The sequence below is a fragment of the Budorcas taxicolor genome, chromosome 3, assembly GCF_023091745.1.
Source record: "Budorcas taxicolor isolate Tak-1 chromosome 3, Takin1.1, whole genome shotgun sequence".
Lineage (NCBI taxonomy): Eukaryota > Metazoa > Chordata > Mammalia > Artiodactyla > Bovidae > Budorcas > Budorcas taxicolor.
Window position 1 is genome coordinate 54,680,939 of NC_068912.1, and position 16,726 is coordinate 54,697,664.

General features: G+C 40.2%; 1 protein-coding gene across 1 annotated transcript in view; it reads left to right on the forward strand.

Annotated features, from left to right (window-relative positions):
• The window catches only part of LOC128044540 (guanylate-binding protein 7-like), a 28,187-nt gene extending 16,701 nt beyond the window's left edge, over positions 1-11,486 (forward strand). The window contains exons 5-12 of the mRNA XM_052636815.1: positions 1,964-2,073; positions 2,276-2,472; positions 5,366-5,611; positions 6,519-6,799; positions 8,256-8,468; positions 9,768-9,870; positions 10,193-10,386; positions 11,253-11,486. Coding sequence (XP_052492775.1) covers positions 1,964-2,073; positions 2,276-2,472; positions 5,366-5,611; positions 6,519-6,799; positions 8,256-8,468; positions 9,768-9,870; positions 10,193-10,386; positions 11,253-11,486 — 1,578 coding nt within the window. The remainder of the gene's footprint in view (positions 1-1,963; positions 2,074-2,275; positions 2,473-5,365; positions 5,612-6,518; positions 6,800-8,255; positions 8,469-9,767; positions 9,871-10,192; positions 10,387-11,252) is intronic.
• The last annotated feature ends 5,240 nt before the right edge of the window (positions 11,487-16,726 follow it).

Consider the following 16,726-nt stretch of genomic DNA (forward strand, 5'->3'; position numbering starts at 1 on the left):
ACTGGAGTGAAAGATGGAAGTTAACAAATATGTATTGGGTTCAAATCTAAGGCTCTGTGTTAAGTGCAACAGTGAGTGAAGTATAAGCCAGAGCTGAGTTGGGAAGATAAAAAATAAGCAGTCTTGACCCAAAGAGTGAGGCCTTGCCCCAGTTTTTTAGGTTTGGGAAGAAATCGTAGTGAAAGCTGTAACTCATGCAGTCAACTGGATCTGCAGGTTCAGATGTGTAGGGTTACTCAAGTTGGAAGTAGGAATCGTGAAAGTAGATTCAGCAAATAAACTATTTTTTAAATCTCCAGAAAAGCTTCCAACATACCAGGAGCATTTTATACCATGTTTTGGATCTCTGAAGAGGAATTCTTCAATGAATTCTATAAAAACTTGAGCTAGACTCATGAGGAGAATGTAAATGGGATAATATTAGGTATTTTGTCTTCACAGTGTTACTTGCAATCAATTTTTCTCCTTATTTATATTAATCTGCTTCTAAATTAAAAGTAGTAAGATTGAATCTTTGATTTTCATCACTGCAGAAAAGGATTTAAGGCATGAATTCAGAAATTCTGAGTTTAAAAATCCAGATTTAAAGTACTCAATAATCATCTCAGTGACAACCCAAGATGGTCTACTGACTCCTGCTAGATTCTAGTTTGCATGACCTTCTTCTTTTTGTCTAATTGTATTTGTCAAGGAACCAAAGCACACCAGACTGCACACTGATAGCAGTAGAACTTGCTGCTCTCCCTACCTGTGGTGTGTCTCGGCAATATATACTCTGTTCCAAAGTCACTCATGACTTCTCCTGAATCTCATTTTCAGCCTCATCTTCTATGACCACATGGGTAACCACTACTTCAGTCAAATAAAAGAAGCATGTAATAGGCTTTCTGATCACGCTCTCTGACAACTGTGATTGGTTTCTGTGGACCTTCCATGTGCATGGTCCCTGTAACTGCACAAGTCCATGTTCTGTCATTTCTTTAAAGCCCAGCTCTTTTTAACCTAATGCCATCATATCACTGTCAGACACAATCACGTCTGGCTCTGAATGCAGAGTACATTTTCGGCTTCATGTGAAATCATCCCCTTTGTCTTTTACAGTATAGTATTGGGTTTCATGCCGGGCATCCTGGATGTATTTACATGTTGCCAGATAATCTGCCCCTCCATCTCTCTAAGGAGGGACTATAATAGGAAACTTTATATCCATATAAGGAGATGTTGTATCCGCTGTTTTCTAAATGTGCAATGAATAGTTTATGAATTAAATTGAATAACACTAGTTCCTAACATAGCCTATGATCAAGAAAAGAAGTGCAAAGGAATCATGGCCCATTTATTGTTGCATAACTTATGTGTTCCAGGCACTGTATTAAACATTGACATTAAAAAAAATAATTCTGTTAATTTATTTATTTCATTTTTCACTTCACTAGGTCTTTGTTGTTGTGCGGGCTTTTCTCTCATTGCAGACAGTGGGGGCCACTCTCTAGCTGCAGTGCTTAGGCTTCTCACTCCTGTGTCTTCTCTTGTTGCAGAGCGCAGGCTCTAGGGTGCGTGGGCTTCAGTAGTTCCAGTGCATGGGCTCAGTAGTTGCAGCTCTCGGGCACTAGAGCACAGGCTCCATAGTTGTGGTACACGGGCTGTTCCTCCACAGCATGTGGGATCTTCCCAGTTTAGGGATCTAACCCACATCTCCTGCATTGGCAGGTGGGTTCTTTACCACTGAGCCACGAGAGAAGCCTGATGCATATTTATGATGTCATTCACTTCTGTTAATAACTAACCACACCAAAGTGCTTAGTGGGATCAGTGTCAACACCAAAAAGGTTTGCATTTAGCATTGTCTTGAAATTTTATGTTACTTGCCTTACTATTTAGTTACAATACAACTGTTATAGTAAATGAACAACCGTATGGGAGAATGAAGAGTAGCATCCTCACGCTGTAATGTACTTTTTAGGGGGACTCCAAGAATGACTCGTGGATCTTTGCCCTGGCCGTGCTCCTGAGCAGCACCTTTATCTACAATAGCATGAGCACCATCAACCACCAGGCCCTGGAGCAGCTGCAGTATCCTTCCAGGAACTGAACCAGCACATTTCTTTGAGTTTATGGGATTAGCGACTGATACTGTTTCTTCTTTCCCATGATTCCATTTTCATGGCTGATATAGAGGGAAAATGGGGCAAAAGAGAAGGTTGATATAACGTGTTTTGGGGCCAAATCTGGAAATCGTGTTGGAGGGTGCTTCTTATTCCTTAGCTAATCACAGCTATGTGACTGAACTAACAGAGTTAATCAGAACCAAATCATCTCCCAGCTCCGATGAAGAAGAGGACTCAGCTGAGTTTGTGAGTTTCTTTCCAGACTTCATCTGGACTGTGCGGGATTTCATGTTGGAACTGGAGTTAGATGACTACCCCATCACTGAAGATGAGTACCTGGAGAATGCCTTGACATTGATTCCAGGTATCAGAGCAGGGTCGGAGTGTTGGATGGTTCGGTAGGAGGTGGGGTCAACAGAGCTCTGACATTCAGCACTTGATGTCAGTCTTGATTTGAGGTTGAGTTGAGGCCATGCTAATGGTGCCTGGTGAATGACAGATGGTGGCTTCAGTCATTATTGTTACTAAAACTCTAGTGACCAGAGCTTAAGCTCACAGAGGAAATGTGGAGTCCAATATCAGACCAAATGATTTTAGAGAAATGAATACCATGAAAAAAACAAGGCTCACATAAACTTATATTACATAGTAAATCTAAGTGCTTCTCCTTTTCTATTTGAGAAAGATAATCCATCGAACCAGAATCAAAAGGTAAACAAAAGAACAAATTTTCAAAGTACCTTTAACACAATGCATCTTACCAGTATAGGTAGCTACATTCTTCATATTGATAGGTAGGCTATTTATACACTACAGAGTTCAGGAAAAAAGCATTGCCATGTGATTCCAGTAAGACTGTCAGATCCTTTATATCACACTCTTCATCCTAGAACCTGACATAGTATATGTCAGCTAATATAATAAGTTAGTTATTCAGATTATTTTAGCAGAGTGGTACCTGGAAGCAATATTCATTTTTGTTCACTTAATCATTTACTTCCCTGGTGGCTCAACTGGTAAAGAATCTGCCTGCAATGCTGGAGACCTGTGTTCAATCCCTGGGTTGGGAAGATATCCCAGAGAAGAAAATGGCTACCCACTCCAGTATTCTTGCCTGGAGAATTCCATGGACAGAGGAGCCCGGCAAGCTACAGTCCATGAGGTTGCAAAGAGTTGGACATAACTAAGCGACTAAGTTTCACTTTCAATAATTTATTTATCCTTTCAGTAAATAAGTATTTGTTGAACTACTGGTAGATGCCCAGAATCCTTCTATACAATAATCACATCCAGTGTAAAATTATGCAAGGGAGAGATGAGGTCTCCTGGTTTCAGTTCAGTTCAGTTCAGTTCAGTTCAGTCGCTCAATCATGTCCAATTCTTTGTGACCCCATGGACTGCAGCACGTCAGGCTTCCCTGCCAATTACCAACTCCCGGAGGTTGCTCAAACTAATGTCCATTGAGTTGATGATGCCATCCAACCATTTCATCCTCTGTCGTCCCCTTCTCCTCCTGCCTTTGATCTTTCCCAGCATCAGGGACTTTTCAAATGAGCCCTTTCTTTGCATCAGGTGGCCAAAGTATTGGAGTTTCAGTTTCAGCATCAGTCTTTCCAATGAATATTCAGGACTGATTTCCTTTAGGTTGGACAGGTTGGATCTCCTTGCAGTCCAAAGAATTCTCAAGAGTCTTCTCCAAAACCACAGTTCAAAAGCATCAATTCTTTAGTGCTCAGCTTTTTTTATAGTCCAACTCTCACATTCATACATGACTACTGGAAAAACCATAGCTTAGACTAGATGGACCTTTGTTGGCAAAGTAATGTCTCTGCTTTTTAATATGCTGTCTAGGTTGGTCATAACTTTCCTTCCAGTTAGCAAGCGTCTTTTAATTTCACAACTTCAGTCACCATCTGCAGTGACTTCAGAGCCCCCCAAAATAAAGTCTGCCACTGTTTCCATTGTTTCCCCATCTATTTGCATGAAGTAATGGGACCAGATGCCATGATCTTCGTTTTTTGAATGTTGAGTTTTATGCCAACTTTTCCCACTCTCCTCTTTCACTTTCATCAAGAGGCTCTTTAGTTCTTCTTCACTTTCTGCTATAAGGGTGGTGTCATCTGCGTATCTGAAGTTATTGATATTTCTCCCGGCAATCTTGATTCCAGCTTGTGCTTCATCCAGCCCAGCATTTCGCATGATGTACTCTGCATATAAGTTAAATAAGCAGGGTGACAATATACAGCCTTGACGTACTCCTTTCCCAATTTGGAAGCAGTCTGTTGTTCCATGTCCAGTTCTAAATGTTGGTTCATGACCTGCATACAGATTTCTCAGAAGGCAGGTAAGGTGGCCTGGTATTCCCATCTCTTGAAGAATTTTCCGCAGTTTGTGGTGATCCATACAGTCAAAGGCTTTAGCATAGTCAATAAAGCAGAAGTAGATGTTTTTCCATAACTCTGTTGCTTTTTGATGATCCAATGGATGTTGACAATTTGATCTCTGGTTCCTCTGCCTTTTCTAAATCCAGCTTGAACATCTGGAAGTTCATGGTTCACGTACTGTTGAAGCCTGAGTTGGAGAATTTTGATTATTACTTTGGTAGCATGTGAGATGAGTGCAATTGTGTGGTAGTTTGAACATTCTTTGGCATTGCCTTTCTTTGGGATTGGTTTCATTTAGGCTACACTAACATGAAATGGTGTATGCTAAAGTAATAGCCAATCTATCTACAATGTGTGTACTTTTTTGCTCTGATTTATGAAGCATTTCTTCACATCCTGAGTATCATTTGTCTTCCACAGGTTATTTTCCCAGCAATATCATAAATATATAATAAATCTTTATTTCTACCATCACATTACTATAGAGCCCATATGTCATTTCTCACATGGGAACTGTAATATCAGAAAAATATTTCTGACAATTTCTTGGATTAATCTATTACTCAAGAAACATCTAATAAGTAGTTGATCCACTGCACAGCATGGAAAGTTAAGGAAAAGAATCAGAAGTTTGTCACTAAGAATGGATTCCTCCCCCGCCTCCTCAGAGGTATTTCCTTTGCTCTTAGAGATATACAAAAAAAGGGAGCGAGGGGATTTTCCAGCTCTGGGTAGATTAGTGTAAGATTGATTTGCACGATTCAATAATAGGAGATATACGAGCACAAGAGTTATAGTGATGCAAAGATCCTTGGAACTGAAAGTCCTCAGTCCCCTATTCCTTTCATGATTGCTCTTTTTCCAATTCTGCAGGCAAGGATCCCAAAATCCAAAATTCCAACATGCCCAGAGAGTGTATCAGGAAATTTTTTCCGAAAAGAAAGTGCTTTGTCTTTGACCGGCCTACAAATGACAGAAAGCTATTACTCCGTGTTGAGGAACTATCAGATAACCAATTGGATGTGAATTTCCAGAAGCAATCAAAAGATTTTTGCTCATATATCTTTACCCATGCAAAGCCCAAGACCCTAAGAGAAGGAATCACTGTCACTGGGGGAGGTGAGTCTCCTTCGCTACCTCATGTCTCTCTGTGCTTCAGTGTGTGGTAAACTTGTGATTACACTCTGGATTTCTCTTGGTTTCTCTGCAGTTGTGTTTTCTTCTCCATGTGACTTGGAAAATGGATATTCACACCACTCATGAAAATGCATGTTTCTTCATTTAAAGAAGCATATATAAGTGCTTGTTGCAGTGTACCAAATCTCATGAAACTATTACATTAATCATATAAATTAAAGATAAAAATCTTCATGGTGATGAGATGTCTGAAGGGATAAGTGTTTCGAGTGAGAATAGGCAAGATATTTTGTGAATTTATATGAATCAGAAAGTAAATAGTAGTTATGAATCTGTGTAAGTTCATTGAGAGTCTGAGAAACAAATGTAAATACAGTCTTATGTACAGGGCTGGCTTCACAGACATGCCTCCTGGGCAGTCATGCTGAGATGAGCCCTGCTTGGTTTCATGTTTGTTTCAACTGTCCTGAAATTCTTGATGACATTTCAATAAGACATTTTCATTTACAAATAACGCCCACAAGCTATGTAACTTACTTATATCTATAATAAGTTCTTTTTATTTTATTATAATGGGAAAAGTGATCTAGGAGAATCTTGGGCATATTGTTTGAGATCATTTGTTCAATGTTGTAATATGATAAATTTGAGAATCATAAAAGATAGAGTGAATAGTAGACATAGTGATGTTATTATAAAGAAGTAGATCCATAGAACAAACAGGAGAAGGATACAAGAATGAGTACGTAGAATGAGGAGAAGAATAAATAGAGGAAAAGGGAACTTCCACTTCCATAAAATTTAGTGATTTTTTTAAGGTGCTAATCTCTAAACCTATAAAACAGGCAAGAATTCTCTCTCCACTTAATAAATATTATGTATCTTTCAGGGTTGGGGACTCTGGTGGAGGCCTATGTAAATGCCATCAACAGTGGAGGAGTTCCCTGTTTAGAGAACGCAGTAATAACTCTGGCTGAGCGTGAGAACTCAGCAGCCGTGCAGAAGGCGGCTGATCACTACAATGAGCAGATGACCCAGCGACTGAACCTTCCCACAGACACACTCCAGGAGCTGCTGGAGGTGCACACAGCCTGTGAGAAGGAAGCCATTGCCATCTTCATGGAGCGCTCTTTCAAGGATGACAAGCTGATGTTCCAGAAGAAGCTCGTGGTAATGTGTCCTAGAATATATGCTTCCATTCTTTTGGAGTGATGCTGAGACTCCCCCTTTTTGACAAAATGGTTCCTGTGCTTCTTGTCATGAAAGGAGTTTAGATTCTAATGTTTGATAGGGCTCTACAGGCTACAGATTATCAATTTTCTAAAAATTGGGCTTCTTATTTTCTGTTGTGGCAAAACAAATTACTCTGCTCTTAGCAACTTGAAACAACACACATCTATTAGGTTATCATTCCTCAGGTCAGATCCCACCCAGCGTCTGTGGGTATTCTGCTTGGTGTCCCATAGCTAAAATCAAGGTTCACATTGACTTGGTATCCACATGGACATTCTGGGGAACTCCCCTCCATATTCAGCGCAGCAATGGTACACTGTTTTGTTCTTCTATTTCTAATCTCTTGGATTACCACTTCTGCCACCAACTGGAGAAGAATAACATGTAAAGTGCAAGTGTGACCAGGTAATATCCACCTGGGTAATCTCCATTTTGTAAAGTCAACATGTTCCATGCAATTTAGTCTGTACACAGAATAATTGTTCATCATATTCACAAGTCCAGGGATTAGGTAGAGTGTGGACCCTGGGAAAGAGAACTCTTGGAGATCACAATTCTGCTTACCATTAGCACCTTCACTGAAAGTCTGACTTTCAGTCTTGCTTGACCATTATAAGTTACACAAATCTCTTCTTTGTATTGAGAAAGCAAGCCTGATTGGAATTTATAAGTACAAGCAAAAAATTTATTTTCCTGTATTTTCACACACTCAAATTCTCAATAAGATGAGAATATAAGAAAAATTGAAAACTCTAATTGGTGTGGTGTTGTTTCACTAAGTCACGTCTCACTCTGAGATCCCACGGATTATAGCCCCCCAGGCTCCTCTGTCCACAGAATTTTCCAGGCAAGAATACTGGAGTGAGCTGCCATTTCCTACAGGGGATCTTCCCAACCCAAGGATTGAACCAGCATCTGTTGCATGTCCTGCACTGGCATGCGGATTCTTTACCACTGTGTCAGCTGGGAAGCCCTGCTCAGTGTATAGTTAATTCATTAGTAGGAACTTGATTTCCTATGTATGTATGTTTTATCCTTACCATCCAAGTTGGCAGAAGAAGCCCTACTTTCAGTCATAATTGTCTTTTCGTTGTTCATTGGTGATGGATGGATAGATCACTATTAATGCTAATCTGTTAAAGTAGTACTGTGCTTCTGCCAACCCATTCATTGCACAGATGTTGACACTGAGCCCAGGGAATTTAGGGGACTTCATACAAGTCACACAAAGAGTTGGTCAGAACTGGGACTACAACTGACGCCTGACTCCATGTCTATTATTCTGAGTCTCATGTGCCCTGATGCTGTCAGACTGCTTCTTCCAAGGGGGCACAGCCGGACCATCCTGTCTAACAACTTCTTTCTATTAAATTTTCCCTTATTTCCTTGGCAGGACATCATGGAGAAAAAGAAGGACAGTTTCATGATCCAGAATGAAGAGGCTTCTGTCAAATATTGTGAGGCTGAGCTTAAGCAGCTTTCAGAATCCTTGGTGAAATGTATTTCAGGAGGCACATTCTTTGTCCCTGGAGGACACAGTCTCTATTTAGAAGCAAGGAACAAGTTTGAACAAGACTATACACTGGTTCCCAGGAAAGGAGTTAAGGTGAGGAGCAATAGGATTGGGAAAGAGCAGCAGATTAGAGTCAAAGGGTCTTTGTTGGTTCATTTGGTTGCCAGATCCTGATTTGCACGGAGACAGCTGGTCATGAGGAGGCTGACTTGGAACCCCAGGAGGGTTCTGAGTCTAGTGCTGTTTTTCTGATGAGTTGAGTAAGAGTCCAGGAGATCCCAGGTCTGTTGGCTGCTCACTGGTGGGTCAGCCAGGTCCTAGATCTAGTAACACCCTACTAGAGGAGAGAGCCATGTCCTGGGGTCTGGGTGCAGGGTCCAGGAGTTCCAGAGCATGTGTTGACCATGGTAGAGCCATTAGGCTCCTAGATCTGAGGGATTTTGAAGATTGTGTTGGCCTGATATTGGTCCAGGTGGTCTTGAACCCAGCTGGTCCCAGGAATAACATGGCCTGCTAGTGAGTGGACTGGCCCTGCAGACTAAGAAACTGAGGTCTTTTGTACCCGGTATCTTCCCCTGATGTCTCGCAGGGTCTCTGGCTGGAGAGTTTCAGGTCTCAGTCCCCTTGGTGAATGGGACTGGGTCCCTGGCCCTCTGGTAGGCACAGCCATGTCCAGAGGCAGCTGTGGGCTCAGGAGATCTGCTGGTGGATGGGGCTGCATGCATGTCTAGTCAGTTGCTTGGCCTGAGGCATCCCAGGACTGGCATCTGCAGACCATTGCATTAGGGCAGGGCTGGGTCTTAGGGCTAATAAGATAGAGGAAAGGTTCCAAAACGGCGCTCACCAGCACCAGTGTCCAAGTAGCGGAAGGAGCTTCCCAGAATGTCTTCTGCCAGTGTCTATGTCCCCAGGTGAAGCTCCAGTTGCCTCCAGCCAATCTGGGAGACTCTCCAGGGTCAGCAGGTAGGTCTGACTCAGGCTCCTATCAAGTTACTATTTATTCTCTGGGTCCTGGGACACGTGAGATCAACCCACTCCAGTGTTCTTGCCTGGAGAATCCCAGGCGGAGCCTGGTGGGCTGCTGTCTATGGGGTTGCACAGAGTCGGACACGACTGAAGCGACTGAGCAGCAGCAGCACTGTAAGGCCTAAGACTCTTATTTACCCAGGCTCTCTGGGACTCCTGAAAATCAGCTCTGCTGGCCTTCCAAGCAAATGCTCCATGCGTGTTTGTAGACATGCACATAATTCTCAGGTCTGTAACCATTTGGGGAGCCTTCAAAGGATGGAGAATTTACAGGATGCAGTCTATAGTTTACTGAACAATAATTTCTACAGCAAGACACTACATCTTTTCTACCTGACAAGTCTTTGCTCCTTCTTGATTCCTCAGGCCAACCAGGTTCTCCAGAGCTACCTGCAGTCACAGGCAGGAGTAGAGGAAGCCATCCTGCAGGCAGACCAGGCCCTCACTGCTGGGGACAAGGCCATGGCAGGTACAGGGGAGGACTGAGCTCTCAGAGGGGAAGGTGGCTCCTGTTGTCTTTTGGCAGGTGTGGGAGCAAACATTTCCTGACACCAGAGCTTCCTCTTCTTCCATGGAACCTCTCTGCTATATATGGAAGTAAATGGGGGAATTTGGGTTATATGTACATCCAATCAGTGCTTTACATCATATGCTGAAAGATGTTATCTGATGTGGTAGCAGGAACAGTCAGACTCCATTCCACAATATTAAAGCCACTTTATCTCTGAGCAAAGGAGCTGACAGCTCAACATAAGTCATGTTCTCCCCTCTTTAAAATTCTTGTGAAACAGCTGAGTGTGCCAAGAAGGATGCAGCTGAGAGGGAACAGGAGCTTCTAAGAGAGAAACAGAATGAAGAAGAACAAAAAGTGGAGGCACAAGAGAGAAGCTTCAAAGAAAACCTGGCCCAACTGCAAGAGAAGATGGAAAGGGAAAGAGAAAACCTTCTGAGAAAGCAGGAAACGATGCTGGAGCACAAGCTGAAGGTAAGTCTAGATGGGCCTGGGTGGGGCCTGATGGGGAGACCCTAACTCCTCAGGAATAAAGGGATAGGAATTTGACCTTAAGTCAGATCCCAGAAGGAAATACAAAAACATAGGATTCACTGTAACATCAGAGATGTGAATCGGTTTATGTCTGTAAGACTCAGCACCTTCTGTAGTGTTAGGGTTTCAATGGGACAAATAACATGGCCCAGGCTCCTGGACTGCTGCTCATGGTGATTATAGCATCACATTTGTTCCCAAGTGAACAGGACCTCAGTCTTAGAGTCCTTAGAATTTGGGATACAACCGTCAGAGACCTGGAATAGTTCCATCTGCTCCTGAAAATATCAGATTGTGCCTGGTATAAAATACTGGATGCTGAAAGCTATAAACTTTGCTACACTTGTTTCCTGATCAGGTCTCCTGATTCCTTTTATATCCCTAAAATGAATACATTCTTTGTCCCTGCCTGGAGTTTGATAGCTAGAGTTCTGAAGTGAGTCAGCAGTGCCATTTTGGTCACATGTGTCTGGTCATTCTACCTCAGTGAAACTGACAAATATTTAGAACTCACCTACATGTTCTCCCAAAGTGTATTGATAAGGCTGGAACCTCTCCCTGGGGTAGTTTTCAGACCTGACCTATACCCAGCTTCTCTGTACCCAAGAAGATGGTGTTGAAGGAACATGGGAATCTCTAAACCCTGGATGCTCTCCCTTCTGTATTGCAAATGTTTGCAAATATTAGAATAATATTAAAAAAATCTAAAGTGTTAGAGACATAGACACACATGCATATCAACTGTAGTTGTTTGATGCAAAATGCTGATTTGGGGTATTTTCAAAAAGGGACTCTCCTTTTTACAGATGCAAAAAGAGTTACTCACAGATGGATTCAAAAAGGAAGCTGAGGCGTTAGATAAAGAGATAGATCAACTAAAAGAAGGTATTCGAACAACTGAAAAGTCCTTCAATATTTCAGATGTCCTTGATATGGCGAGCATGGCATTAGTTGCAGTACTCCCTGGGCCTTATAAAGTAGTTGGTATGGGACTGAAACTTCTCAGTGATCGTATGAAAGGGGCTGAGAAACCCTCCTAAGTATATTTTGAAAGGCTTCTTATGTTTTAGTAGTGTAACAATACAGTTCATTTTTAAAATATATATGTCATGATAGTTTTGTTCAAGAGGAGCTTAAAAACTGATTACCAAAGAATTACTAAAGTTATTACAAAAGTGATTACCAGTGCTTGATATGCAAAAAATAAATAAATAAATAACTAAATAACCCACACAATTTTGAATGAAAATTCTAGCAATCAGAATCCGACAACTCAAAAAGATCATACACCGTGACCAAGTGGGCTTTATCCCGGGGATGCAAGGAGTCTTCAATATCCACAAATCAATCAATGTAATACACCACATTAACAAATTGAAAAATAAAAGCCATATGATTATCTCAATAGATGCAGGGAAAGCCTTTGACAAAATTCAACATCCATTTATGATAAAAACTCTCCAGAAAGCAGGAAGAGAAAGAACATACCTCAACATAATAAAAGCTATATATGACAAACCCACAGTAAACATTATTCTCAATGGTGAAAAGTTGAAAGCATTTCCCCTAAAGTCAGGAACAAGACAAGGGTGCCCACTTACACCATTATTATTCAACATAGTTTTAGAAGGTTTGGCCACAGCAATCAGAGTAGAAAAAGGAATAAAAGGAATCCAAATTGGAAAAGAAGAAATAAAACTCTCACTGTTTGCAGATGACATGATCCTCTACTTAGAAAACCCTAAAGACTCCACCAGAAAATTACTAGAGCTAATCGATGAATACAGTAAAGTTGCAGGATATAAAATCAATACACAGAAATCCCTTGCATTCCTATACACTAATAATGAGAAAATAGAAAGAGAAATTAAGGAAACAATTCCATTCACCATTGCAATGAAAAGAATAAAATACTTAGGAATATATCTACCTAAAGAAACTAAAGACCTATATATAGAAAACTATAAAACACTGGTGAAAGAAATCAAAGAGGACACTAATACATGGAGAAATATACCATGTAAGTAGACCGGAAGAATCAAAATAGTGAAAATGAGAATACTACACAAAGCCATCTACAGATTCAATGCAATCCCTATCAAGCTATCAATGGTATTTTTCACAGAACTAGAACAAATAATTTCACAATTTGTATGGAAATACAAAAAAACCCTCAAATAGCCAAAGCAATCTTGAGAAAGAACAATGGAACTGGAGGAATCAAGCTGCCTGACTTCAGGCTCTACTACAAAGCCACAGTCATTAAGACAGTATGATTCTGGCACAAAGACAGAAATATAGATCAATGGAACAAAATAGAAAGCCCAGAGATAAATCCACATACCTATGGATACCTTATCTTTGACAAAGGAAGCAAGAATATACAATGGATTAAAGACAATCTCTTTAACAAGTGGTGCTGGGAAAACTGGTCAACCGCCTGTAAAAAAATGAAACTAGATCACTTTCTAACACCGTACACAAAAAGAAACTCAAAATGGATTAAAAATCTAAATGTAAGATCAGAAATTATAAAACTCCTAGAGGAGAACATAGGTGAAACACTCTCCGACATAAATCACAGCAGGATCCTCTATGATCCACCTCCCAGAATATTGGAAATAAAAGCAACAATAAACAAATGAGACCTAATTAAACTTAAAATCTTCTGCACAACAAAGGAAACTATAAGCAAGGTGAAAAGACAGCCTTCAGAAAGGGAGAAAATAATAGCAAATGAAGCAACTGATAAAGAACTAATCTCAAAAATATACAAGCAACTCCTGCAGCTCAATTCCAGAAAAATAAACGACCCAATCAAAAAATGGGCCAAAGAACTAAACAGACATTTCTGCAAAGAAGACATACAGATGGATAACAAACACATGAAAAGATGCTCAACATCACTCATTATCAGAGAAATGCAAATCAAGACCACAATGAGGTAGCATTTCACGCCAGTCAGAATGGCTGATATCCAAAAGTCTACAAGCAATAAATGCTGGAGACGGTGTGGAGAAAAGGGAACCCTCTTACACTGTTGGTGGGAATGCAAACTAGTACAGCCACTATGGAGAACAGTGTGGAGATTCCTTAAAAAACTGGAAATAGAACTGCTATATGACCCAGCAATCCCACTGCTGGGCATACACACCAAGGAAACCAGAATTGAAAGGGACACGTGTACCCCAATGTTCATCGCATCACTGTTTATAATAGCCAGGAGATGGAAGCAACCTAGATGTCCATCAGCAGATGAATGGATAAGAAAGCTGTGGTACATATACACAATGGAGGATTACTCAGCCATTAAAAAGAATACATTTGAATCAGTTCTAATGAGGTGGATGAAACTGGAGCCTATTATCCAGAGTGAAGTAAGCCAGAAAGAAAAACGACAATATAGTATACTAACGCATATCTATGGAATTTAGAAAGATGGTAATGATAACCCTGTATGCGAGACAGCAAAAGAGACACAGATGTAGTGAACAGTCTTTTGGATTCTGTGGGAGAGGGCGAGGGTGGGATGATTTGGGAGAATGGCATTGAAACATGTATAATATCATATATGAAACAAATCACCAGTCCAGGTTCAATGCATGATACTGGACGCTTGGGGCTGGTGCACGGAGATGACCCAGATGGATGGTACGGGGAGGGAGGAGGGAGGGGGTTCAGGATGGGGAAGACGTGTATACCTGTGGCAGATTCATGTTGACGTATGGCAAAACCAATACAATATTGTAAAGTAAGTAACCTCCAGTTAAAATAAATTTATATTTTTTAAAAAATGGAAACAAGTTGGAAGATAATGACTAATTATAGATAAGTGTTAGGAAAAACAAGAAACAAATGAGAAGAGGAAGAACATTCGCAGTCTATAATAAAGTCTTGGAGATCAATTCTTTAAGTTATAATGAGCCCTTATAAATCAATGAGAAAAAAACCAACACATTTTTAAATGGGCAAAAATATACCAACAGAATAAATATGTGTAACTTTACTGATTATAAATGATGTACAAGGTAAAATTAGGAGGGACATGTGTCACCTCCCTGATGGGCCAGAAAGAAGAGTTTGAAAGGACACTGGCTGGCAAGGGTACCAGGAAATTGGGGGTCTCTGATAAATGCTAGAGAGAGTGCAAATTGGTACAAATATGTATCAAAGATTTAAATGCAAGTACTGCTGATACAGAAGTCCATGTTTAGCCATTTATCTTACAGATTTTTTACCCAAGTTGCAAATGACATATATAGTAGTTTATTTGTCACAAAATTGTTGCAATTCCAGAAGACTGGAAACTTCAAAGTCCCTCTGTCACACACTAGTGAGATAAATCCTGAGACACACTTAAACACAGGAGAACTCTACAGTCACTGAAATGAAAAGTGAAACTCTATTTGTGCTAACGTGGAAAAATCTCAAGGTGCAGAAAGTGTGTATAGTTGTACTACTGATTGAAAAAATAATGAATATATGCGCATATTATCATCTGTCTTGGAAAATAAAGAAATTGGTATCTGTGGGCACAATGAGATAAATATGATAATATGAGAGGATAACTAACTTCATGGCATATTCCTCTGTGACTTTTATACTTTGTAAGAATTCTTACTTATTGAAACATAAACACAGTTATTAAAATTAAAAACAGAAGCAGTAATGCAGAGATTGGAAAAAAGACTTCTCTTCAAGAATATGGGAAATAGCTTCTTAAGGAAGCAGGACTAGCAAAGTGTCGTGAGCTCCTTTGATCTCTTGAGGTTCAGATTATATTCTGCTAGTTGTGTGAACATTGAGTGTAACACAGGCAAGAACATTTAAACAACCAATCTGCAGTCTGGGGAAGTACTGCTCTGAAGCAAAGGCCTGGTCCATGGTGAGCAGCTGTGGCAAGTCCTCTGGGCTTGAAGTTCTCTCAGGGCCTGGGCTCCCTCTGGGGTGGGGAGAAGTGGGGCAACAGGAGTGAACCTTGGAACATGCAAGCTAGCAAAGCCATGGCCCCTCCCTCCTTATGTCCTGTTCGTGCAAGGAGGTTGAGATCTGTTCAGTTCTCCGAACATATCACATGTTTTAAGCCACACTGACTTCATTGCTAATTCTTATGCCACTTAACAAACTCCTTGCTGTTAATTCAGATAAGAAGACCTCCTGTACAAAATCACCTTGAAATGTTTCATTCTAGATTTGGTCAATTCACATTCTATTAATCACCCTATGGGCATTAATTGGAGTCAGCATCTAAACATAAAGAGCACACTTATTATTCTGAAGTATTTTAATGTTAATTACCACTTGGAAAAAATAACTTTTTCCAGTTCCAACCTGCCAGTTTTCTGAATCTTGGTTTCCTATTTGCTCGCTAGAATAAAACACCTGTATGGCACCCAGAAACTAAATCAATTACCGCTGGTTTCTGTCTAAACCAAGAGGACTAGTAAAATCTCTTCTTGCAGCCTCATTTCTATGTAAGCAACTCTATTAAGATAATTCATCTGTGTACATCAGACACTCTGTATGACAGATATTGTGTAACGTTATTAATTGCTTAATACTCACCTAACAAATGTATGACAATGGATTTCAATACCCATCACCTAGCAGGAAATTTTCTCTTGAAAATAAATCTTTCTCTTTTTCAAAGGAAAAGTATTTTCCTGTTGTGCATGTGTTATTCTATAATTATAAAAGAATTCAAAATCATTTTAAAAAATTCACTATTCACAGAAAAGTATAAAAGTAATAACCTACAATCCTAACAATGAGATGGAAATGGTGTTTATGGTGGAAATAATGTTCAAGGCTCTGGTGTATTTATTATTGCTGTACAAATGCTTTTATAAAGAGAACAGTTATGTACCTACTATGAATTGATTTATTCACAACAAACATATGCGAATTTATCTACAGATGGTAACTTTGGTCATCTGGAGAGAGGTGTGAAATGTAAGCAAAAATTCAATCCTTCATATTATTGGTAAATTAAAAGTCTTAAAGAAATTCCTCTTCTTAATGATGTATAAAGAGGATATTTTTTACATTATTGAATAAACTATACCTAGCACGTACCTATTGGAGAAGGCAATGGCACCCGACTCCAGTACTCTTTTCTGGAAAATCCCATGGATAGAGGAGCCTGGTAGGCTGCAGTCCATGGGGTCGCAAAGAGTCAGACATGAGTGAGCGACTTCACTTTCACTTTTCACTTTCATGCACTGGAGAAGGAAATGGCAACCCACTCCAATGTTCTTGCCTGGAGAATCCCAAGGACAGC